The 23,135-nt window shown below is 55.9% G+C and overlaps 2 protein-coding genes across 2 annotated transcripts; one reads left to right on the forward strand and one right to left on the reverse strand.

The window, feature by feature from the left end:
- Positions 1-1,588: 1,588 nt before the first annotated feature.
- Positions 1,589-12,603, reverse strand: BESB_045860 (3'5'-cyclic nucleotide phosphodiesterase domain-containing protein; the record flags this gene model as incomplete). Its single annotated transcript, XM_029363037.1, has 20 exons — positions 1,589-2,318; positions 2,652-2,784; positions 3,248-3,378; positions 3,542-3,678; positions 3,999-4,035; positions 4,435-4,505; positions 4,840-4,945; positions 5,160-5,270; positions 5,735-5,841; positions 6,317-6,370; positions 6,815-7,002; positions 7,322-7,499; positions 7,869-7,923; positions 8,451-8,536; positions 8,811-8,903; positions 9,414-9,516; positions 9,887-9,979; positions 10,355-10,566; positions 10,937-11,355; positions 11,745-12,603. The coding sequence occupies 20 exons, from the start codon at positions 12,601-12,603 to the stop codon at positions 1,589-1,591; spliced, it is 3,903 nt and encodes a 1,300-aa protein (XP_029220403.1).
- Positions 12,604-18,310: 5,707 nt separating this feature from the next.
- BESB_045870 (uncharacterized protein) lies at positions 18,311-21,322 on the forward strand (the record flags this gene model as incomplete). The annotated part of the gene is made up of 7 exons (XM_029363038.1): positions 18,311-18,347; positions 18,810-18,947; positions 19,402-19,435; positions 19,790-19,819; positions 20,174-20,240; positions 20,753-20,833; positions 21,173-21,322. 7 exons carry the CDS (start codon positions 18,311-18,313, stop codon positions 21,320-21,322), a joined length of 537 nt encoding a protein of 178 aa, XP_029220404.1.
- Positions 21,323-23,135: the final 1,813 nt, after the last annotated feature.

Consider the following 23,135-nt stretch of genomic DNA (forward strand, 5'->3'; position numbering starts at 1 on the left):
TGGATTTGCGGGCGATCGTTTCTGAGGGAGGATGTGTGAGGAAACGTGGTGAACCCCCGAGGCGACTTCCTTGTCAAGCTAATTCCTATTTTGAACGTATCCCCAACTAAACCCTCGTGTTCCTTGACGGAAAACGTTTGCATGTCGAAACTATTACTGCCGGATCACGGACAAGCAGAGGTACGGTCCTTCGTATGGGCACTATATGGTGGCGGGGGAGACCCGCCGCCGCCGAGGCCACCCCTCGTTGAGCAGGGCGAGAGCAGAGAGGCCTGGCAGAGATGCAACGACGGGTGCAACAGAGCGAGGCAGAGCGACGCGAGAAAAACGCTCCAAGCACACGCACTCCCCCCCGTCTGCTGCTGCGGGTGTCTCTGACGGCGCACCGACGCGTGTTCGCGAGACACAACACACGCCACGCAAAGCAGCAAATGCCAGGTGAATCGGCCTACGCCATACAAAAACCTGTGTTCATCGCTCACCCTGCTCCACTCGTCGCTTTCGGTTTCTTCCCTTTTGTTCCTTGTCCTCGCGGATTCCGTGGGAGTCACGCACGGCGGACTCTCCATGCTGCTGCCTGAACTTCCTGAAACACTCGCACGATCACCTTCACTACTCTTTCTGAACATTTGCTCGACCTGCTGTTGCCAGCCGGGTGGTCGCTTCGCTCCGCCTGCTCCCCACGGTCCGTCACTAGCGTTCGCCACCGCCGCGTCGGTGCTTTGCACAGACGAGGACAAAGAGGGTGCGAGCACCCAAGCAAGAACGCGGGAAGAAAAGAAGCTCGGAACTCCCAAGAAACGCGAACGGGCCGCCGAAAACGGAAAAATGTAACTGCCCACGACTCGCATTGTCACTGGATAGCTGCACACAAAAAAATCTCTCCTCGTTCCCTCCGCCTGTCCGCATCTCTAAAACACAAAACAGACGCCGCGAACCCATAGACAAAGCGAAAGCGGAAAAGACAGATGCATCCCCCAATCGCGCCAAGAACACAAGTAGCATTCGCACCAGAGCGGAGACCCATACGGAGACACCCTACGCGTGCGCACACCGCTTCGCCTGTCACGCTGGGAACGAGACGCACTGGGACAGGCAGAAGAAAACGAAAGAAAAAGCTAGCCGCCCTACTGACCGCGCGAAACACAAAACAGCAACAGACGGAAACCGCGTCAAAGTGCACGCATGCGCGAAGGTCTTCAAACAGACAGACACAGAATTAACACAACGACTGAGAGAGTGAGATCGTGTCGCGAGTCCAAGGGATCCTGACGGCACATGCTACCAGCCGGAAAAACTATACATACACATGCCGAAGACGCGTGCCTTGTACGCCCTACGTATACACATGTAAAACTCCGCCATGCGCTTCCGCATGCGCGCGAGCTACAGAGGTTTGTGTCCGACAAGCGCGCAGGCTGCTCCCCCTGCGCTGAGTCCGCGGCATCCCTCCCTCGTCTCGCGGCGCACGCTCGCCACCGACCTTGCATGCATTCGCATATGGAAAACTTTTTCCTTTCCTTTACGTCTCCTGGTTTATATATATATATATATATATGTATCGTTTATATGCGGTTTTACACGAGCGTTACGATACTCTGGACTCGAAGTCCAGCGTTTTGGAGCCACTGTCGTGCGACACGCCACTTGGTCCTTGCTCGGGGTTCGTCTCTTGACCGGCTGGCGCCGTCTCTTGCGGCGCTGCCGCCGCGAACCTGCCTTCTGCCGGCGCGGGCACCATCACAGGCACGTCTTCCGCGCGGGGGGTAGGCGCCGCCGCCGCCAGCTCCTTTTCAGCGCGTTTCTGCGCGCTCCCGGAGCCCGGCGTGACCACGTCTACCGCCTTGTTCGCGACTGCATGCACAGTGCCTTTCACCGCAGAGACCGCGACGCTGAAGACGCTGCCGTCGCGTTTGTGTTGAGCGACGGGCGAGGCGTCGCCGTCGTCGCCCTCGCCCGCTGCCTTTCCGGCTGCCGGCACGTCGCTGCTCGCCGCCGGCGCAGCTGTCCCTGCCCCGGGGGCCGCGTTCGATCCGCGCTGGTGGTGACTGTGTTTGCCGTCGCCGCCAGCTCCGTCCGCCCCGACTGGCAAGAAGTGGAGACCGTTTCCGCTCGAGCCCGGTCTGCTCAAGTGCGAGGCCGCGCGCAAGATGCTCTGTGTCGGTGCAAAATTCTTCTGCAGTCTCCACTCCAGCCGGTCTTTCAGGACCGACAGCACCGCCTGCTGCTTCGCATCGATCTCCTCAAACTCCTCCGGCGAAGTCTGCAGCTGGCGCCACCGCTCCGTGTTCGCAAATGCATTCTGTAGAACCCGGCCTCTGAGTCACGCACACAAACCGCACGCGCGAGCCCATGGATGAGCCGAACTCAAGTCGCCGAAGGCGCTGGACGACTCGCTCTGAGGCGAGCTTTTATGCACGAAACCAGACACGGCAGTGGCACCGCGGCGCATCATCCGATAAAAGTGAACAGGCTCTCAGGCTAGACGCGCTGCGAGACGCAGGGAGCCGCTAACGATCTGCGGACCAGGCAGGGACGCGCGTATGATGCGTCCGCTGGACCAGGCAAAAGACGCAAAGAGGAATGAAAGCGAGCCTCGAAACTCGCGTCTGCCACGCACACCGGAGGATGGAAGTGCAGCCGAGACTTACTGCAGCTCATTAGACGCGTCAACTGCTGCGATCTCTTCGTAAAGCGGAATCACAATGAACTTCAAGAAGCCCTCTTGACCCTTGGGAAAATCTGCATGCTTCTTCCGATCGAACATCGGCGTAATGGTCCGGCCTGGCGAAGAAACAAAAGAGAACATTCGGCAAATCTGACAAGCGATGCTGCGGCGACTCCGTATCCCGAGTTTTCTGAGCCCCGTATACGCATCTCTCGCCTCCACACGTGTGCGGGAAAAAGATGAGGAGGTTGACCCCACTGGACAAATATATATACATATATATGCAAATGTAAATAAGTATGTGGGGTTCCGGGTTTCCGAGAACACGTACGTACATAGCTATTGAACTATGTCGATGCTGGAGACCCGAAACACACACACGTCAGCGCATGCGATCAAAGATTTTGGGTTTGATTTTCCGATCAAACCCGCATACCTGCATACGGAAGTGCAGATTCCGCTGTATGATCTGTCAATAAATATTATGTATAAATGGCTACCGCCGGGAGCGTGGAGTGCCGGGGATACTGCTTTCCATGCTGGAGGGGAGATAGTCTTGAGGACAGAATCAGTCTGTACCTTGACGGAGCTCGAGGTCGCCCTGCTCGTAGAACTCTGAGGCCGCTCGGTACGACCAACTCACGTGACTCTCCCACGGAAGCACTCCGTGACTCACGTCGCCACCCTTGATGCACATCCTCAGCATCATCCTGAAGACAAAGAAAGCGCTCACGAACCGCGATTCAAGTCTAAGGATACGCGCGGCGCCCGGTGACAAAGAGCGAAAAGAATTGGACGCCTGCCATCTGTTCCCTGGACTGAACTGCAGGGAATCTGCGTGCAGCCCGACTCCTTCCCTTTCTCCTGGCGTACCAGACATCCTCTTCGTTTCTCCTGCAGAACTCCGGCGAGTTGCGTCGAAGGCGGAACTTGGAAATTGTCTCAAAGTGCATCTTCATGTCGGTCGCGAGAATCAAGTCAATCATCCGATTGCGGACAGCTTGATACTCCTGAAAACACGCGGAACCCCGCGGCACTTCTTGCGAGACGCGCCACTCAAGCACACAGGGGCCGTGCGCAGACCCGTAGACCCGAACCTACCTGGGCGCGCCACAGCACTACAACACGGCTGTCTCCACGCACAAGAATAGATACACATGTATATATATATATATATTTATGGAAACTCGTGCTTGAGGGAAAGCGTAGTTAACGATGCAGATACGCAGGTACCAAGTAGATCGATAGGGACAGCGAGACTGCGCCCGTATGTATTTGATAGCAAGCGCGACGGCAAAAGAAGAGAAACACTCTGCGCTAGCGAACTCACCTCGGGCGGCAGATTCCCAAACAGATTGCACTCCTGCCTAAGGGAAACATCAGAGAGGAAAGTGCGCATAAGTGCGGGATTATACGTAGATATTAATATTTTCTCACACTCACTGAAAGACTGGAAGCAGTACCATTGGGCGTCCACGAATCATGACTAACGAACAAGCTGCCTACATTTATACATGCAGGCAACGAGCAATAACCAAACAACATCAACCTGATCATAGCATTAGTGTGTAGACAAATCTGAAATACATGAGTAACCGTAGACAGAAAGCCATACGAGGATCTGAATACAACCGAGACCGGGGAAGCGACAGACACACGCCAGTGCTTCCTCAAATGCAGGACGAGCAGAGACATGGAAAGAAGAAAAAAACTCGTCCTGCGAGTCTGTTGGCACTGGGCTGCGGCAACGCGCTGCTGCTGCTCACCTTCCAAGAATCTTGAACGTCAAACACGCGTGGAAGTTCTCTAGAACAGCTTGGTCGTTGTAGATGATACTCTGAACAATAGAAGAAATTGAAATCTTCCACAAACACGTTTTGCAGCCGCAAATGCAGGACACGGGAGCTGCCTTACGCCCGTTTCGGAAATGTGCTCATGCCGAAGTCGCCTACATGGCCTAAATAAATGTGCTGCAAAGAGTATATGCTGGCACCTATGAGACATAAGCAGGACAGCCCTACACGGGAAACCCGGCAGATTCGTATACAAATATAAACACAAACTTCCGTAGTGCGACTTACTGTATCTGAGCGTACACAAGCGACCTAGGAAGGCGCTGAACCGCGCCAGGCAGTGCTTCTGTAAATGTGTAAATATATATATCCTCTTACCAAGGGAGACCGGGCTCCAACGTAGTAGGCGTTGTTTCTGCCCTGGTGACCGATGTCGTGACACAGCGCCGCGACGATCAGCGCGACTAGGTCGGGGGCTGTGAGGCTGCGAAGAAACGCAGAATCCAAGAACGAGGCGTTGCGCAGGCATGCACCCACGCAGACAGACAGGGAGGGGACGCGTGAAGATGAACGTCCTTTGCACGCGCCTCTGCGCATGCACGGTGACCTTGGTGTCTCGAAACGAAGAAGGCGACAACGTCCTTGCCAACAGGTTCGCGAGCAAAATTCAGACGTTTTCCTGTGACTTCGGGCCCCACCTGTACGCGAGGTCGAGCTTTCTCGCCAGCCAGACAGTGTTGTGCGCGACCTGGGCGCCGTGAAGGTGATTGTGGTAAATCGTCGGTTGGTAGCACATCTGCGCGACTTGCCTGCACGGCGAGGAGAAACGCACAAAGAACGAGATGAGCCAAACGATCCCCGAACACCGCCACAGAGCGGACAGCGGGGCGTACGCACCTAACGAAATGGCAGCGTGACCCGGACGCAAGCGCGAGAGAAAAACCCTGCATAAGACAGCTAAAACTGCTGGATTTCAACATCACGGTAATCGTGTTTGTTTGGAAGCTGGAAGACGGAATCATTATTACACGAAAAGCTCCAAAAAGAGAGCCGTAGAGTATCCACACCCGGCGTGACGGACCGAGGGCAAAAAAGAGGAGACCGTACGCAGAAGCCAACACACACAATACAGCTTGCGGATACGGAGAATGTACGAAGTCACACGTTTTCTGGGAAGCATGCCGCAAGCATTCTAGACGCAAGGACTTACATATATAGACATACAGATTCCACAGAACGAAAAACAAAACCTCGACTGCAGTCCCCCGCTTACATAAAGTTTTGAATTGTGCGTCTGTCACACTCAAATCCTTGAACCTTGCAGAACAGCAGGTCACTCCCAACGCAGTAGAGACACCAGCCCTTGCATTGTTGATCAACCTGCGTCGAAAAACAAAATTCACACAGAAAGCAATTGTGCCCCTCCTGATATAAACGACGATGAGCTTGTCAGGCGTTTCCGCTAAAGCAACACTGCATACAAAGAGTGATGGCGGGCAAACGTGGTACAGGCTCGACACCCCTTCAAACGAAAGAAAGAACGAAGTTCTTTGCTTTCTAATGCCGACTTGGCGCGAAGGCCACGGAACTTCTCCACCAGACACGAGCCTAGATACAGGAATACTAAATGTATAAATCTACATTCAAATATCCAAACCTAGCCTATCCTTCTGTATCTACATGTCTGTATATCTATATAAATATATGAATATTGCGTAGAAGAGAGAAATCAGTAACTCGTGGTTTGACTCAGGCGGAATTTGTTCTGCCGGCATCCCGTCAGGGTCTGCACTGCGCATCTGACAGAAGTCTCCGTGGCTGACTGGTTTTCATTCTCTGAACCGATCAAGCGTACCTCAATCATGCTGAGATTCCAGTCGATGCTGACTTTACTCGAAAGCATGACGTGCTGCAGGAGGCGAAGAAAGAACGGAGGAAAAGAGAGAAGACAATAAATCCTACGACAGATGCAGAGAAGCCATGCCCCTTCACCAGCTCAGAGAGATACCCTAAACCCTACACCCTAACGCAACACGTGGCCACCGCCTCGGCAGTCTTGCCGACTTCGCACGCGCAGAGAAACCAGCCCTCTGCACGCCAAATGGCAACTTGAAAGAGCCCACGCGCCTTTTGATATCTCGGCATCGGGCTGCACGCAAGGCCTCCAGGAGAGGCCTCATCGGCCTCCCGACGCACAGCTACATTGCCATGGAGCAGAGTCGTCACCAGCAGACGCGAAAAAGTGTGCCTCGCATGTTGAGCGCTAAACCCTAGACCCTACAGCCTGTCCGTCCGTGGAGAGCTACCCACCCTAGACCCTAAACCCTATACGGAGCCTCGCTTCCGTTCTCACCAGGCGCGCCGTCGGAAACTTGGGGAAGTGCGAGAAAAGGATGTTAGCTTCTCTAGAATGGGACTTTTTCTTGGAGGCCGTGTCGCGGCCCTCGCCCGCTGGAGGCGTTTCGGTCGAGTCGCGCAGGTCGACAATCCCCCACAAGTCTTCAGGACACTCGGCGTAGAAACTCGTCATTTCCTGTGCGTCTGCAGCACCGCAGAAAACACACGAAGACCTCCACTGGCAGCGGAAACGGCACGCCACGGACGCAAGAAACTACCCGGCGTTCGGTCGGTGGGGCTTCGCGCGCCCACACCATGGCCTCACGCAGCCGCCTGCGGACGCCGCCGCAGCAGAGCAGGCGAGAGAGAAGAGAAGCGCTGGTCACGAGGACTGAACAGGTGCTTTCGGAGTCCAAAGTGTGGCTCTGAACCGCGCACGCCACGGCTGAGCTGCGTTATCCGGCGGCACAGCACCGACAGCAAATCGCGCGACAGACGCGCGCCCGTCCGCACGCACACTCACCTGACGGCTTGCCGGCAAGTTCGCCCAAGAGGTCGTCATCGTCTTCGGAGACTGCGGAGACGGAGAGCGTTAGCTGGCCAGTGCTGACGAGGCCCCGCGAGGCAGGAACGTCGCCCACGCAGCGGGCGCCGATGAAATCCATTAGGTTCTCGCGCAGCTCTTCATCCTCGTTCCCCTCCTGACGAAACACAACGCACGAAAGGGAAACGAACGGGTGAACTCTAAACCCTAGACTCTTGCCTGGACGCGTATGCACGCACGCACGCGCGGACAGGGACAAGCCAGCGACAGAGGAGCGACCCGCGAACCGGTGAAACGACCTCGAAACAACCAGGCAGACGATGGAGAAGGCCGAGATTAGATTCTGCTGCAAACAAGATACAGATGGATACATTCGGACAGCCTTATGAGCCGACTCAGCGTGAAAAGGGATGGCAACGCGCAGCGAAAATAGCCTGGAACGCGAGTCCCACGAACAGCGTCCCCTGATTGAGGCGGCCGAACAAAGCTTGGTACAGCACACTGAGCTCTAGGAAAGAACGCTTACTCGATCCAGGCGGAGCGCAAACAAATCGTCGCCAGCCGTCAGAATCATCAGACACCTGCGCGCATGACAGGAAAATCGAAAAAATCGGCCAAAATAACCCCCAAGTCGGTTGTGCCTACAAGTCCCCATCAAAGCCTCACAGCAACCTGTCATGCATACAAGCATATATATATATATATATATATATATATATGAAGTGCACGCAGCTGCAATATCTCGTACATGAAGGCGTCTTGCTCCCACGCGTGCAGCGACAGACCAGGAGGCCCGGGACCGACACATGGAGAACATAAGTCATGAGCCGCCTTTTACGCAGGATAATGTAGCTTCTCTTTCAAATAAATTGTTGGTTCAGAAGTGCGAAAAGTGAGCGACAGGGACGCAAGCAGACTCCGTGAAAACAGCGCCAAATGTATACAACGCGCATCAAACGTGGAAGAAATGTGTAGCGACTTGCGTGATACGAAAGCCTTGCTTTTCGAAAAGCCAACACGAACAGCACAAACCACATGCACACGTTTCTCACCCAACCCCGGGCGGGTGGAAAATCGTCGAGAAAACTCAAGTAAAAACGCGACTCACCTGATGAGCATCCCTTCAGACTCCACCAGGTCCGTGCACTTTTTGTATTTCATTTTCTTGCGAGCGCAACGAATTTTTAAACCTGCCTGAACAGGAACACACACACGCAACTCCATCTCTAGGGTTTAGGGTTAGGGATACCCTAAACTGAGCTTCTCAGCGACTTGCTCGCAGTCCAGTTCATGCCACGGTCGAGTGCAGGAGAAAGACTCTCGCGGGCCAAGCAAAGTCGCGCTACAAACATCTGCCGCAGACGAGGCCTGACGCTTCACCTTCCCTGTAAGGCTTCACCGACGCGCCTCGGTCACGCGAGTTGCCGCCCCCCGGAAAGGGAGCCTCCGATAAAGAAAAAGGACTCACCTCGTTGATCAACAGAATCAGCTCCTCAACGAGCGTCGCCGAGCCCGATGCGCCCGTGGCCTCTGCGCCGACGTCTTGCCCGAACCTCGCGCGCTGGTGCACCAAGACACATGCGGCAGCACACGGAAACAGCGGTAGATATGGAACAAACAGAAAACCACAGCCCACAGAAAGACTCGCATGTCTATGCCGAAGCAAGACACGGCCTCAGACTGCTTCGCGAAGCAGCTGATCAAGCAAATAAGCTCGAACGAAGAGATAGGGCAGCGGGGATGGAAAACGCGAGGCTGCTGAGACGTGGCGGCGGCCGAATTCTAGGTGAGATGCGACAAAGGGAGGGAACTCCAGCATGAATAAACGCGCTGATACGTGTGAATTAGAGTCCACTACGGGGATCAGCTCTTTACGCATTCACCGACTCGCTTAAGACTACACAGGGAGTCATGACACGCGCCGCCGACAAAACTCTGCTCGATTATGAACGCATGTCGCCTTGCGCGACTTGATATGCACAGAACCCATTCGTGGCCTCACACGCCACACCGGCGAACAGACAGAAAGACGCATCAAATGAAACGCCTGGCGCATTACCGGGGACCCTACCTCGCGCTGGAAGAAGAGGAAACGGCGGAGGCGCTCCAGCCTCATGGTACAGTAGAGGCACGCGGGAATCACGAAGTACGTGACAAAGATAGGTGGAACGATTCTGAAGCATGCGCAGCGCAGGCACATGTCCACATGTCGGGCGCTTGCAGAATCACCGCCGCGAGAAGTGCGACAAGCGGGGCGTGATCCCACTGCACAGGCACCTGTGGCAAGCGAAGATAATACACAACGTGGATTAGACGAGCCGATAACGGGAGCGACGACAGACGGAACGACAAGCACGCCAGCGAACGATGCTCAAGCTGGTGTGATATCTGTTTAAGAGAGGCCTGCACTACGCATCGCATTCGCAAGTTTTTCCCCAGCTGAAGACAAACAGGGATTTCGCCCGCAACTAGCATGCGGCGGCCGAAGCGGTTGCAGCGCAGACGACACTCAGGATGAAGCTCCTCAGCGTCACGCAAACTTACAGCGCGCGGTCTTCATACGCACAGACGAGGCAGATGAGGAAGACCATGATGCACACCATGATGGCCGCGGCTACGTACAAAATCTTCCGGAGTCTGAAAGGAGGGCGAGACAGCGCAAACGAACCACAGTAACAATGCATCCCCGTCAGATGCGGCAAAATTTGGAGCGGCGTACACGTAGGCATAGGAATTGCGCCTCCAAGTTGGGAACGCATATGAAAATATACACACACAAATGTGGTACGCATGTTTGCAGCCTATCGAGAAGTCTGCATACACTCGGAGCGTGCGTCTCTGCCAATGCGTCGACATATCGAGCGCACACGGCAGATCCTCGCTAAACCCTAAACCCAAACGACAGAGAGGTGTCCGCAAAACAGGCACTAAATCACCAGTGAGATAGACAGCCGGGTGTACAGTTAGAGTGGATCGCGCGTTCGTTGTTCTTCAGTGACGCGCGAATCGTACCTGATTCCCGACGACGTGATTGCGACGGCGGTGAAGAGAACGATGGTCGCTAGCGAAGCCTGAGACGCGAGGAAACCTGCGAGACCATACTGCGTGTCCAGCAGCACAGGCACGAGGCGCGCTTGTGCGTCTGGATAGTCGAGAATGATGGAGGGATTCGCGCCGATGCAGGCTGCCACAGTCGACGAGAGAATCATCGGTATGATCAGGGTCTGAAGGCGCACAAAAAAGCCAGCACACACACATGCACAAGTATCGCCATCCGTCGTATGCCTGCGCCGACTCGTCTCTAGTGCGCCCTGCATTTTTTGCGTTAGCTGTCGGCACTTCGGACCTCACCGAGCCCGGCTTCCCCACCGCCAAACACTGTCCGCACAGCGCAGCACCGCTATCCTCCATACCGAGCCACTGCTGAGTCAAAATCACTCGTAGGGAAGCTTAACATCGTTGTTCCTTGCCAGACGTGATGGCGCGCCCTCTCGCGCACAGCCGCGCAGGCGTCAACTGGGAAGCGAGGCTGTAATCCCCCTTCAAAAACCCTTGGCGCGCGAAGGCGCCCGCACCCGGCTCTTCTCGACTCACCAGGGCGATGGAGGCGGCACCAAAATCCTCGGTGAAGCAGGGGCGCCAGTGGAAGGCTTCGTACATGGGGACGGCGCCCACTTCGTCGGCTTTGATGAGAGCCTTTTCCCTGCGGTTGAAGCGTTCCGCCGCCGCGCCTCCGGTCTGCTTCCAGAGAAACACCACGAAGACGCTGAAGGACGAAATGACCCAGGCGACGACAAAGGGGAGAGCCATGCGCCGGCTACTCGCCGCTTGGGAGCGCGTCGCCACACACACGATGTAGATCAGCAGCATGGTCAGCATCCAGCCGATGTGGAAGAGGATCAGGTAGTTCGAGGGCGCTGGACAACTGTAGAAAGTGTATGCGCGCTCCAGGTTCTTCGACGAGAAGTAGCACGGAATCCCAGTCACCGCCATGTCGAAGTAGCGGCGGTCCTCTGAAGCGACACACACCCAGGCGCACGCGAGCCGGCATGCAGAGAAGGGGGCGGACACCCACGACGCGTTCGCGTCGAGGCAGCGGACAGAGACATACTGAGGAGACTTCCGGCGCGGAAGCGAAGGGCCGCGCACGAAAAACAGCGGAGACACGGGCGAGAGAGACAGCGACGCACACGCAACGACAAAAAAGGGCGCAGCACAGCGGGCGCGACGGCTGCAACCCACAACAGAAAACGAAGAGAGACAGAGAGACCGCACGCAACCTGCCAACGCATACACACCCGCATACACACCACATGCAGAGACATACACATGCACACACGTCCGTGGATACATTACAGAAATGACGCACGCGCACACACACGCTGTAGGTTGAGAGACGTACCTTCCGAGAAGAACTTGTAAACAGGGTGTTTGCAGAGCTTGATGTAGAGCGCCTCGAGTTTGCCGACGCCGCGGTGGAAGCCCGGCGAGGCGCCCTCGTCGGTGCAGGCTTCGTCCCTTCCCTCGCCGCCCGCTGGGCAGCCTTTTCTGGCGCCGGGCGCGTCCAGACTGGCGGCACGGCCTGCGTCGGGGCTGGGGGGGGCAGGCGCAGCGGGGCCTGGAGCCGCGGGCGCGTCGCCGAGCAGTTCGGCCTCGTCGACTCCGCGGATCTTTATGGACAGCGTGCGGTCGGGCTCCTCGTCGAGCGAAAAAGACCGCACGCGGAGCGCCGCGTCTCCGTTCTGCGCGCCCGGCGGCCTGGAGGCCAGGCGTCCCACGGGCTCGCCGGCTGTGTCGCGGCGCGCGACGGGGTTCTCCAGAGTGGAGAACTTGGTGCTCAAGTTGGCGCGCTTCTCGCCGGCCTGCGAGGGCGAGACAGCCAGCAGCGAAAGGCCCGACTCGAGGCCGCGCATCGCGCGCGAGGGGTAGACCCGTGGGATCTCCTCTTCCGCCCGCGTCGCGTCCGCCGCGACGATCCGACGCCTGGGACAGTTCTCCTCGCCCATCACGACCCCTGTGGCGAGAGAGATGAAGGCCGAGCGCCCCCCGAACTCGTTCGGCGGTCGGACCGTCAGCCCCCCAGGCCCGTCCGCCTCGGGCTCGAGGCCCGCGGCGGCGAGCGAGTCCCGCTGACTCCCCCTATTCGCGTAGGGCGCGCCCGAGCCCGCGCCCACGCTCCGATCGTCCTGCAAGCCCTGCGTCTCGACGCCTGTCTTCATCCGTCCTCCCACCCGCGTGAACGCGGTTCTCAGGCGCCCCATAGTGTGCATGGAGGAGCGGCGAGGAGAGGCGAGGAGAGGCGCGGGGAGCCGCGGACTGGACACGGCCCTGTGGGCTGGAGAGTGTGGGGGTGAGGCCTTCGGGAGCGCAGCGGCGGCGCGGCACGGAGGCAGCTGTGCGGGCGAGAGGCGTCAACGAAAAGCACCTGCAGTCAAAGTGCCACCGGCGCAAGCCGGTTGCCGACCGGCGAAACGAAGCAGGGAACAGCCACAGATCAGAAGGACAGTGGCATCCGGCTGCGGGGCGATTCCAGGCCGCTGGCAGCCGCGGCAGCGTCCCAGAGCAGGGAGAGGGAGTAGACGCTCAGAATGCGCGCTTACCAAAGCGTACACCGCAGGAGACCGCGACTCGCCTCAGGCCCCATGATTAGAAGTTTTCTGCAGAGTCAGAATATACTCAGAGCGGCAAGCAGGTTTCCACGACCGCATGCGGCAACCGTCTCCCGAGCCGAAAGCCTGCAGATGCGGCCCCAGAGAGGGGTGGAGAGGTGCAGACAGCGCAAGCATCCACCCTTCCGGAACCCCAGCCAGGGACGAACCTAGCCTGCAGGGAGAAAACACGGCGCCTCCGCCGTCGGCGTACAAGGCGCGACGCAGGCCTGTCCACGGGGAACGAATCCCTCGGAATATGAAGAGACGAACTAGGATGAATGCGGCCTCGGGATGAAGATACACAGACAAGCAAACAACGCCTGCCCGCAGAAAAATACGAAGACTGTTCACATGCTCGCCGACGTGAAAATTTCACCGGAGGAGCCGCAGAATCCTGTAGGCGCTCAAGACTGAGAAACACCTCCTTCACTCGCGTTTCGTGCCCTGACTCCAATGCAGACGGCAATACACCCACGACAGCAGACGACTCGAGACGTATCTGGCTGCTCAACTCCGCGACTGGAAGAAAACACGCCACTTCACCGCGGCGACAGATGCGAGACGGAGGGAAGACGCACGCTCCACTGGAACCGGAATCCTGAACCCGGAGTAGCAGTGAACGAAGAGTCTAGAAACTTCTTCGAATGCAAAGAGGACGGGAAAGGGGAGGTAAAAAAAGGGACTTTGGCGTAATCAGGCGCCGCAACGCCTGTCGACGAGGACCTCGGGTGGATAATCCATGCGATATCTGGACATGACAGGGACAGCAGATTAGCACTGCACACAGTCTCCACAGCGACGAGGTCGGCGGAAAGGGACCCGAGTAGATTTGGTAAGCAACGCTTCACGCACAGGAGAAACGATACCCAACCCGCGAAGATCCGGTGTTCGCACTCCGTGCATACAAAGCCCCATGTCTCCGCGAAGGATGCTCTCTGTCCTCTGAGAACAAGGTACAGCCGAAAACCGAGCTTCTGCGTGGACGCAGTTCCGAAAAACCGAAGGAGGCGAGTTTTTCAAGACGCACACAAACTGGTGCGTACAGAAAGTAGCCACGAAGCCCGCGCACCCAGAGAAAAGGGGCAGATATACAGGGGCGTTAATAAAATTGACTAGAGCACGGAATTCGCCGTTAAGCAATGGAGCGCGAATTTTCGAAGGGCACCGGAAAATCGTACCAAAAAAAGTTAAAAAACAATGGCAGCCCAGCAACAGCTGAAGCTGTTTGACGGGAACCGGCAGGTCCGCCGGGACGGTAAAAAGACGTAATTTGACGCGGAAAAAACATCAACGATGAATCTAGATTGGAAGCTCAAGAGGACAAGAAGTCCGGCGGGGCTTCGAGTTTGTGGACTTACTTATGCACGTGTCCCCCAGTGCATCTTTTCTTCCCGCGATTGAATTGAACAGAAAGGGGGCAGCGAAACGGGCGCGTGCCAGGGCAACACCGCAAGCTTCAAAAACAACGTCTTCCGCGATTCCTCCAAACTGAGGAAAACTTTCTCCCCGGAAAAACACAAAGGAGGAAGTTCTCCACAAGGCAGCGTCGCCGAAACGCTGACCTCGACTCGCCTCGCAACTTGAGCCGCCTGTTTAGCTGCACTCCCTGCATACAGGCAAATCTGCGCAGGGGACGTGTGACGCTCAAAGCATGCTCATGCGCTCTGCGTTCCCCGTTGAGCCAGCGCCGGTGTTAGATTCATGTTCTTTGCTGAAGCGCTGACACGTATCGGTGTCTATCAGATCTTGTTTTGGAACCGAACTCAGCTCCAAGTCTCCGGACACACAGGGCCGCGCCCCCCGCCTCCCCCCCCTCCCCCGTGACTCCGGCGTCCCCGGGGCCGCAGAAATCGGAGCGTCGATAGCGAACCAGCGACCCTGCAGTTGCTAGCGCTCCCTTGTGTTTCAGGGACGAAGGCTGTATCTCTCATGCTTGATTTACACCAAATATTGCTCCTGCGTGTCGAGGCGTCTTGCTCCTCTTGAGAGCCAAGTCTTTGGACAGCAGGGGCGCACCTTCAGGCGCCACGCAGCTTCTCGGAACTACAGTTAGTCTTCAATAAAGCAGGGCTGCAGAGGCCCGTACGATGGGATCTCCAAACTCGAGGGATTTGCACTCTTCTCTAATGCCAGCGGCAGCCCAACCACAACCTGGTTCCGACGTACGCTTCGTCGCCGTGAGGCGCCGCCACCTGCTTCGCCCGTCCTGCTAACAGTGTGGTAAAACGCTTCTCTTATCAAGGTCTGCTAGAGCTTAGACCCTGAGGATGCGATCCCCGAGACAATTTGTGGGATATAGATGCAGAAATGTTCCTCTGAATAAAGCACGCCACCGCCGCACTGGATCTGCGGCGACACGCACTCGGTCGAACAGTGGCTGTGAGTCGGCTTGTGAGATGCACGCCACGTGACTCCCATGGCGGGCACCAGGCAACCCTGCTCTGGTGAGGATTTGTGCTTACCCGTTCCGAGTGCTCGTGTGACTTTTATGGCTGTCACGCTATCTGCATTGAGTCCCGCGACATCTAGTCAGCATTCTGGAACACGGCAGGCAGTGTGTTGCGGTGCCTGCTGACAACGCGGAAATCGTCTGCCTTCTCACGCTCGCACAGCCCGGGTCACATATTGGAGACTTGCGGTTGCCAAGTCCCCACAGCCTCCAGGACTGCGGCAGGCTGACTGAGCGCGCCTGTGCCGATTGAAACAGGATAAAAAGAGGAGCTCGATGACTATCAACGATTGTGCAGTGTATTTGTGTCCAGACTCGCTCAAGTCGATACATGTACCTCGGTTGATTGTATATTATCAAGTGCGTGTCAATCAAGAAGGCGTTAATCTACGACATACGATGTAAGCCCCTTGTGGAATAGCAGTAGCAGTAACAGTCGAGAAATGTGCTCCGACGCTAGTCCAAGTCTCTAACGTGCCTTTTACCCTCAACTGTACGGAGCGTAACAAACCTATGGGATAACACTAATACAGTAAAAGGCGCCACTTAGGTGCGATTAGAACCGCGGATACTCAACAGGACACGGCGTTATCCGTCATTTGAGAGTGATCTGGCGCGTGAGGGGTTGCTGCCGAGTCTAGGGGTACTCGTGACGCAGGCCAGAGGAAGTGTAAGTCTGAGCGTTGGGTTTCTGTCGGAGCTGCTTGATGCATGTAACTTCACGTTCCGAGGTCACAGCCAGCCCAAACACTCATCCCGCACGCGTGTGCGGCCAGCACTACGGTGACCCGATAACGATGCATGTCACTGTTCAGTCTCAGAGTTTTTTATGACACGTAGCCTTCTGACCTTTAAGCAGCTGACTCGAAAGCGACATCTTCAATCATACACACAGACCTACGGCGACGAACTGCTGCTCCAAGGAGGTGTCTCATTCGCCCCTATCGAACCACTCATGCTTCGCTTTCTGCACCCCTGACTACATCCTCAGAATTCACTGCCGGACGGGTCGGATCTAAACCAGTCAGCGAGAGAGGAGTACGCGTCGCGACGCGTTCGCGCAAGCAGCTCTGGCCTTGCTTCCCGATCAGGATCTCCCGAACCAGCGTCTTCCACAGAGGTCTTCTGACGAGACTTCTGGCAAAAGAATTGAACGCCCTGGCGACGAATGACTCGTGTGTGCCTGCTTCCGGATTCAACCGCCCGCCGCCGCCATACACGTAATGGCTGCGAGGAGTTCAGATTCCTCGATTCGGGTTCTGCTCGTATTCACACTCGCCACCCAACGGACTTCCATCCCACTATATCAAGCGGCCAGCGCCTGGCAGCTCAGTTTTGACTCTCGGCCTTTCTTTTCGGCTCCCCCCCATTTCTTATTATACAGCCCCTCAACCTGTTGCCGGTTGTAGCAGCAGGATCGCTCATCTTAAACCTCGAGTCATCAGGAAACTTGCAGCTTCGCACGAAACTTTCTCCGCGTCGCCGTGTCGCTTCCTATCAGGAGCCGACCGTCCTGCAGCGCTCCAGCAGGACTTTGTGCAGGTTCCTTCGAGCGCTGGTCACAGCACCGCGATTTTTCAGCGGAAGAAGATCGAATGTACTATTCGCTGAACGGGAGAAAATCCCAAGTCAGACCCCTCCGACTTCTCACCCAGCTCCGCACATCTGCTAGAGTCGGCATGCATGCACTCTCAGCACAGTTGCGGCATGATGCGGTGCGTCATAAACAGAGGGCCTTTGAAGGAAACGCGGCAGTTCTCTTGCAGTAGAATTGGCATCCTGTGAAAGTTGGGTGCCCTTGAGACTTTGTCAGTAGGTCTCTTTTCCGTCTTTTGGTCAGCGTCCCGGGTTTGAAGCACCGAAGCGCCCGAGCGATGTCTCTGTCTCGCTTGCACTTCTTCGCCTAATCTTTCCCTGTTTCTCTCCTTTTGAAAGACCATTCTTCATTCGTGCCTCTCGTCAGTATTCCTACTGCCAGCATCTGGCGAGCTGACCAAGCCTGCTTGCTAATTTCCCCGATTCTCTCCGCTGTTGTCTGAGCCTGGGTTTGATCGAGAAGAGCGACATCAAACGATCGATCTCACTACAGTTCCTCGCTTCGAGAGCTCCCAAGGCGCAAAGTACAATTGAATTGAATCGTGGAAAATACACAGAATACGAATCGTATTCAGCGGAAACCGAGAGCAAGCGAAATCGCCCCGCTGTCTGGTCGTGTGTGCGCTCTCGCCTCGGAGGTTGGAGAACGGGGCTTGTCTTATCCTTCTCTGATCTTCCTTTTTCACTAATCTCCCGGAGCTGACGACGGATCTTGCGGAGCCTTCCAGCAGACTTGATGCATGCTTTCCTGGACTCTATCCTTGCTGTCTTCGCACGAGAAGGGTTTCTTTTCAGTCTCCGGCGTGGTTGTCACATCGCGCGACTTGCTGCCCGCTGGCGGGGTGACAGGAGACGTCCGCAGCCCCTTTTGCCGTTTTGCTAGACACGTTTTTTCTCCCTCTTGATCTGCCTAGGAGGTGGTATCATAAGCTGCACGCACAGTCGCCTATGACATGTTCTTTTTTTCCCTTCTTGTTTTCTGCCTCTCGTTCTCTTCCGCCTTGGCGTCCTCTCATGACTTGCGCGTGAGCCTTCCTCCGCATAATCCCCGTGGCAGTCAAAAAAGCCTTCTCTCTGTTCGTCCGCTCTCTCTCTTTCCATCGTGCCTCCGGTGCGCCGAAGTCGAGTCGTGCGCTGCACGGTTTCTTGTCTCCTTCCCGTGGAGCCGCCAGTTCCTTTGCCCTGGAGCCAGAAGGCCCGTATTTTTTTTGGCGTCTTGTGCCTTGAACGCTGCCTTCCCTTCCGTCTCCCCTCCCCCTCATTTTCCTCATCATGGCGCGTCGGATGCCGGAGTCTGCCTCAGCAGGAGGTGAGTTTGCGAGGCGCCGCGCCAGCTTCGTAGCCTTGCAGCGCGGCGCCTGAGACCTCGGGTACCTTCGAGGGAAAACGCCGCGTCGAGGCTCGTTCGCGCTGAGAACTCTGAGATGCAGTGGTAAATGCAGTCAGCGAATGGCGGAGGGAGCGTCCGTAGCTTCTTCTGTGTCTCAGGAGAGAGACTCTATATTCAACTAGGCACGCCCCCCGCTGCGCACGCCGTTCGGCTGGTTGGCGGCGTCCATCGCCGCGACCGGGGGGGGAGGGGGGGGGGGGGGGGAGAGGGGGTCGAGGTGGCCTCCAGCGCGGGTGTTTGGCGGCGCGGTTCTGAGCTCTCGATAGCGGTATCCTCTCTCCGAGGCTGCTTTGACTGCGTGATGCCAGGCTTCGCTTGTCATAGGTGCGCGCGCCTCTGAATCCTTTTCTTTCTCATCCTTTGACTTTCCCGTGTGTTCAGCGAGCGAAGCGCCCGCGTCTAATGGCCGCATGCGATGCATTCAGGGCTACTGGGTGACGGTGTCTCCCGTCCCGCCTCCGAGCGTGCAGGCGACCAAAGCGGACATCGAGAGAGAAGTCGCCCCCTGCTGCGATTGCGGTTAGCGTACATAGAGAGGCGCCTGTGGGATGCAGCCTTGTATGCGAATAGGCGGGTTCGTATCGGCTCTGCACGGCTGTATATCCCCTCACTCGCCTCGATTCGCCGCTATAGGCACCTCCCCATACGTGCACGTATACCAGTATATATAGATATATATGCATATATATATGTACACATTTACACGTTTATGTGCATACATATGTGAAGAATATGGCAATTTCAGTGTCTCAGCTTCCACGACGCCTCACAGTCAGGAGGTCGCGCGCCTACTCTGTATGTTTACACTATTGCACTGGCCGACTGTATATACATACATACATAGATATGCATATACTTTATAGATGCGTGATTTCGACTGAGGAAGATCCAGAAAGACTCTCCGCGGTTTGTGTATGCCGCGCAAAGTTCTCCGCTATGAGCATGCAGGCCGTTTTGCTGTTCTGCTCTGCAGTTTACGACAAGCCTAGCCGTCAGCTGCATTTGGGGTAAGTGACGGAATTCACACTGAGAATTTCAAACCCCCATGCATGCACGCGCATTCCTCCGTTTGGACTCGATTATTTCTTGCAGAAGACGTCGCAGATCCTCAGCCTTTCTTCGGTCGCCTCGGTTGAGTATCGCCCCTTGTGGAGCGGGCATTCATGTGCCTCCGCCTTATATATATACTATACGCATACTCATATGTATGTGTTTATAGTGTGACTCGGCGAGACGTATAATTCCACCTGTACACAAAACTATACGTGCGTTTATTCGTACTACGACGAAGTGATACACGCTACAGCCAAGTCCTACTGGATTATACCATCTTCATTTATGTGCTTGCCGTGTGTCTGCAGCTTCCAGTCCGAGGATCTTGCGAATGGCGCGTAAGCTTCTGTTCCTGTTTGGTGAAAAAGCTCCTTTGCGAAGACTTGCTGAAGCTCTCTCGCCACGCAAATTCCAATTCCTCGATTCTCCATCGACAGCCGTCCACCCGCGCGCTGACATTCTTGCTGCCGTAGCCAGATGCCCACACGTAAATCGAAGAATGTCTGTGCACTGGTCACTGGTTGTATGACTCGGGGCAAGCGCCACATTTGGCCGTTCGCGCGGGGGTTTTCGCTTTTCTGCCGGTTGTGCCTGCGGGGTCCTTTCAAGTTCAGAGAGCCGCGCATACCACGCTTCGTTGGTAGTTCCTTGAACTCGTCCATCCGGTTGTGCACAATCCGCACTTTCCGCAGGACCCTGCTCAACTCGTACGCGCTGGGATTCGCGCCTCAGCTTACTATCCGCTTGGCCACCGACCCTGTGAGTCTCCGCTGAAGTCGGATTGCCCAGAGGCCTTCCCGCAGTGAAGCACTGAAATCGAGTAGATAGTCGCGGTGGCTACCTCTTAGACGAGAGCGGGCATTTCGCTGTATGAGTCTTTGCACCAGTGGAGTCTGCTCGAAGATGAGCATTTCTCGGTGTGGCCCTCTACACTTGTGATGCAGCACCGCTAATCCGTGGTCTGTATCTTCGCGCGTATTTACAGTCATGTCTGTACGCATGTAGAGACTTTACGTTTCGTACTCCTTCACAGCTCTGTGCCAGGCAGGCGACCGGATTACCTAGGTGACACCTTTGTTGCATCAGTATATCTTTTTTGTCTACCAACTTCAGTGCCGCGCATCGCTCAGTCCATCTGGTTGAGAGCAGTGCACGCATCGAGCCTCGCGCTCGACGCGAGAGAGAAAGGCTGTCTTTCTCGCAGCGCGTCGAGCGCGCCGCCCGCGCATAAATGCACTGCGCACTCGCTGCGGGTGGTTTCGTGTTGACAGGCCATTCTCCGGCGGAAAGTGCTCACAGACTTCACGGACGACTGGCCGGTGCGCTGGGAGCACAAGACGCTTCTCTTCAAGGTGCGTCGCGGCCCGTGGAAGCCGCGTTTCTCGAGGCGCGCTACTGGCGGCGAGGGAATCGAGTTTTGAGCACTGTTGTGTGTGTCGCGTGTGAATTAGGTTTGATTCTAAGTGAGGCAGTCTCGGCCGGCGGCGGCAACGCTCCCTGCGCGTACTGAAGCACCCTCGCTCGATATCCTTCCGCGCTGCTCGCGCCTCCCCTCCTATGCACCCGCTTAGGCGCGTGTATAGACATATGCATGAGGCACAGGTGTAGTGGATGGATGCGTCGAGCCGGTTTTTTACAGTCCGCTGGCTACATGTAGAGGCTGTTGGTTTATTTTTGCGTGCCTCGTTCAGACGCCGAATATTCTTTTGGAGTTCCTGGAGGGCTTCTGGGAGACGCTCTCGCGTTGGCTGTTTGGCGCGCGGAGCAGGCGGTCGGCGCGCGCGCCCTCGCAGCAGAATGCAGAGCCAGGCTCTCCGTCCAGCACAGAAAAAACAAAGTAGGAGGCTGGAGACGCTTGCACTCTCGCTTTTCGCCACGGTCTCTTGACGGTAGCGTGTGGGAGAGCTGCCTTGGCCTGCCCTCAAGACGCCTCTCTCGTTGGAGAGAGTCGATGCGCCGGTGATCGCTCCTTTTCTGCCTTCTGCCTCCCTCTATCTGCCAGTCTCTATCTGCGTGCACGGCTATCCGCACATACGTACACGCAAATGAGTGTAATTAGGAAAGCGAAACTAACAGTAATTTATTTACTCGAGCAACTCGTTCCAGCTACGAGGAGGAAGGAGGCGGAAGGCCGTGCAGCGCTGGGCGAGTTCGCGACGTTTGTTTCTTCAGTGTAAAGAGTAACAAAGTTCTTTAGCTCCGCTCTTTGTGCGAATGTAGAGTTCGAGGCGCAGCGGCGCGCCATTATCTCTGTCGATGAGAAGGGTGGCCTCCCGCATGCGGGTTTTTTCTTAGCGGGTGACTGCAGCGACTAGCGTATTTCTCTCTGTGTGCATGCACGCATGCGCGTGCGTATGTGTGCATATTATATATGTGTGTGCACTCGGACGCGCCTGGGCCTTAGAGCTTGGAAGTGAGGCCTACAGAAAGAAGGGATCTCTCGCAGGCGAAGTTGCCGTCTGCGCGCATCGGCACGGGGCACGTGCTGCTGTGCTTGCTTTTCGGTGCCAGGATCTCTCGTCTGAATTTTGTTTTTTCTGATTCCAGTGTGCGCATTGCCGAGTGTGCGGCGACGCTTTCCGTTCTTTGTGGAAGAATGTGCATCCATGTTAGGCATGGGAATGATCGTCTTTTTAAGCTTTGTCTGTCTCAACGCTGACGATGAACTTCAGCCTTACACGGTTTACGCCGGTCCCTCCTCAAAAGGCCGCTACAGGACTCCCATCTACGACGCATATTTCCACATATATTTAAATTATGCTACGACTTCAGTATGAAACTCAGATGGTGCAGTCCAGCCCGCAAAAGTATATGTCCTTGTATGCGTGCTTCGTACACAAACACTTGAGGCACGGCCAGGCAGCCCGTCTGCTTCACGATACACTCATGCACGGAGACAGCGGGTAGACACGTGTTTCGTCGATTTTCTCTCATCAACCTGTTTCACTGTATACGTATTTCCGTGTCGATCTGCATCGCCTTGTCTATTTACTTTTCTGCGTAACTGCTGGCTGCCTAGGCATCCGAGTCTCTGCAGCTGGTGCGCGGCGCATCGGTATTAACCGGGGAAATGAGGAAAAGCTGCGGCGGTGTCGCTGTACGTCAAGGAGGACGCGCGAGCCGAACTGAATGAAATTAAGAAAAGAAATGACTGGATGAAATTAAGAAAAGAAATGACGGTTTTTCGGCATTTGAATCGAGGCGCGGGACACGACCCTCATATTGAGCGGGCAAAAAAAGCCTGCTGCTCGCGGCAGCGGCGCTCAAGCTCCGCGTTTACCCTTACTTGGTAAAACATATTGTCGACTCGAGAGGAGACGCCTGAAAAAAAGCATCTTCACTGGCTGCTCAACTCACTGTCACACAAACACGTCCCCCATTTCAAGAGACCTCATGTTCGTGGGGACACGCCCCACCGGCGACAAATCCACAGGTAACCACGGTCTCGCCCTGTGCTTCCCACGCCTTCAAAAAGCCATACATATATACAAATATATATTTGTCTAGGGTGAGCAGGCAGCAGCAGATGGAGCTCTTCGCGGAGAAGCATTTATATATATATATATATATATATATGGTTATCACGGTGTGAGATTGTGTAGAGGGCCCTGTCTGAGCGCGACAGCACGCGGCTCCGTGGCCGCAGGACGTCTT

This window comes from Besnoitia besnoiti, chromosome III (genome assembly GCF_002563875.1).
Source record: "Besnoitia besnoiti strain Bb-Ger1 chromosome III, whole genome shotgun sequence".
Classification (NCBI taxonomy): Eukaryota; Apicomplexa; class Conoidasida; order Eucoccidiorida; family Sarcocystidae; genus Besnoitia; species Besnoitia besnoiti.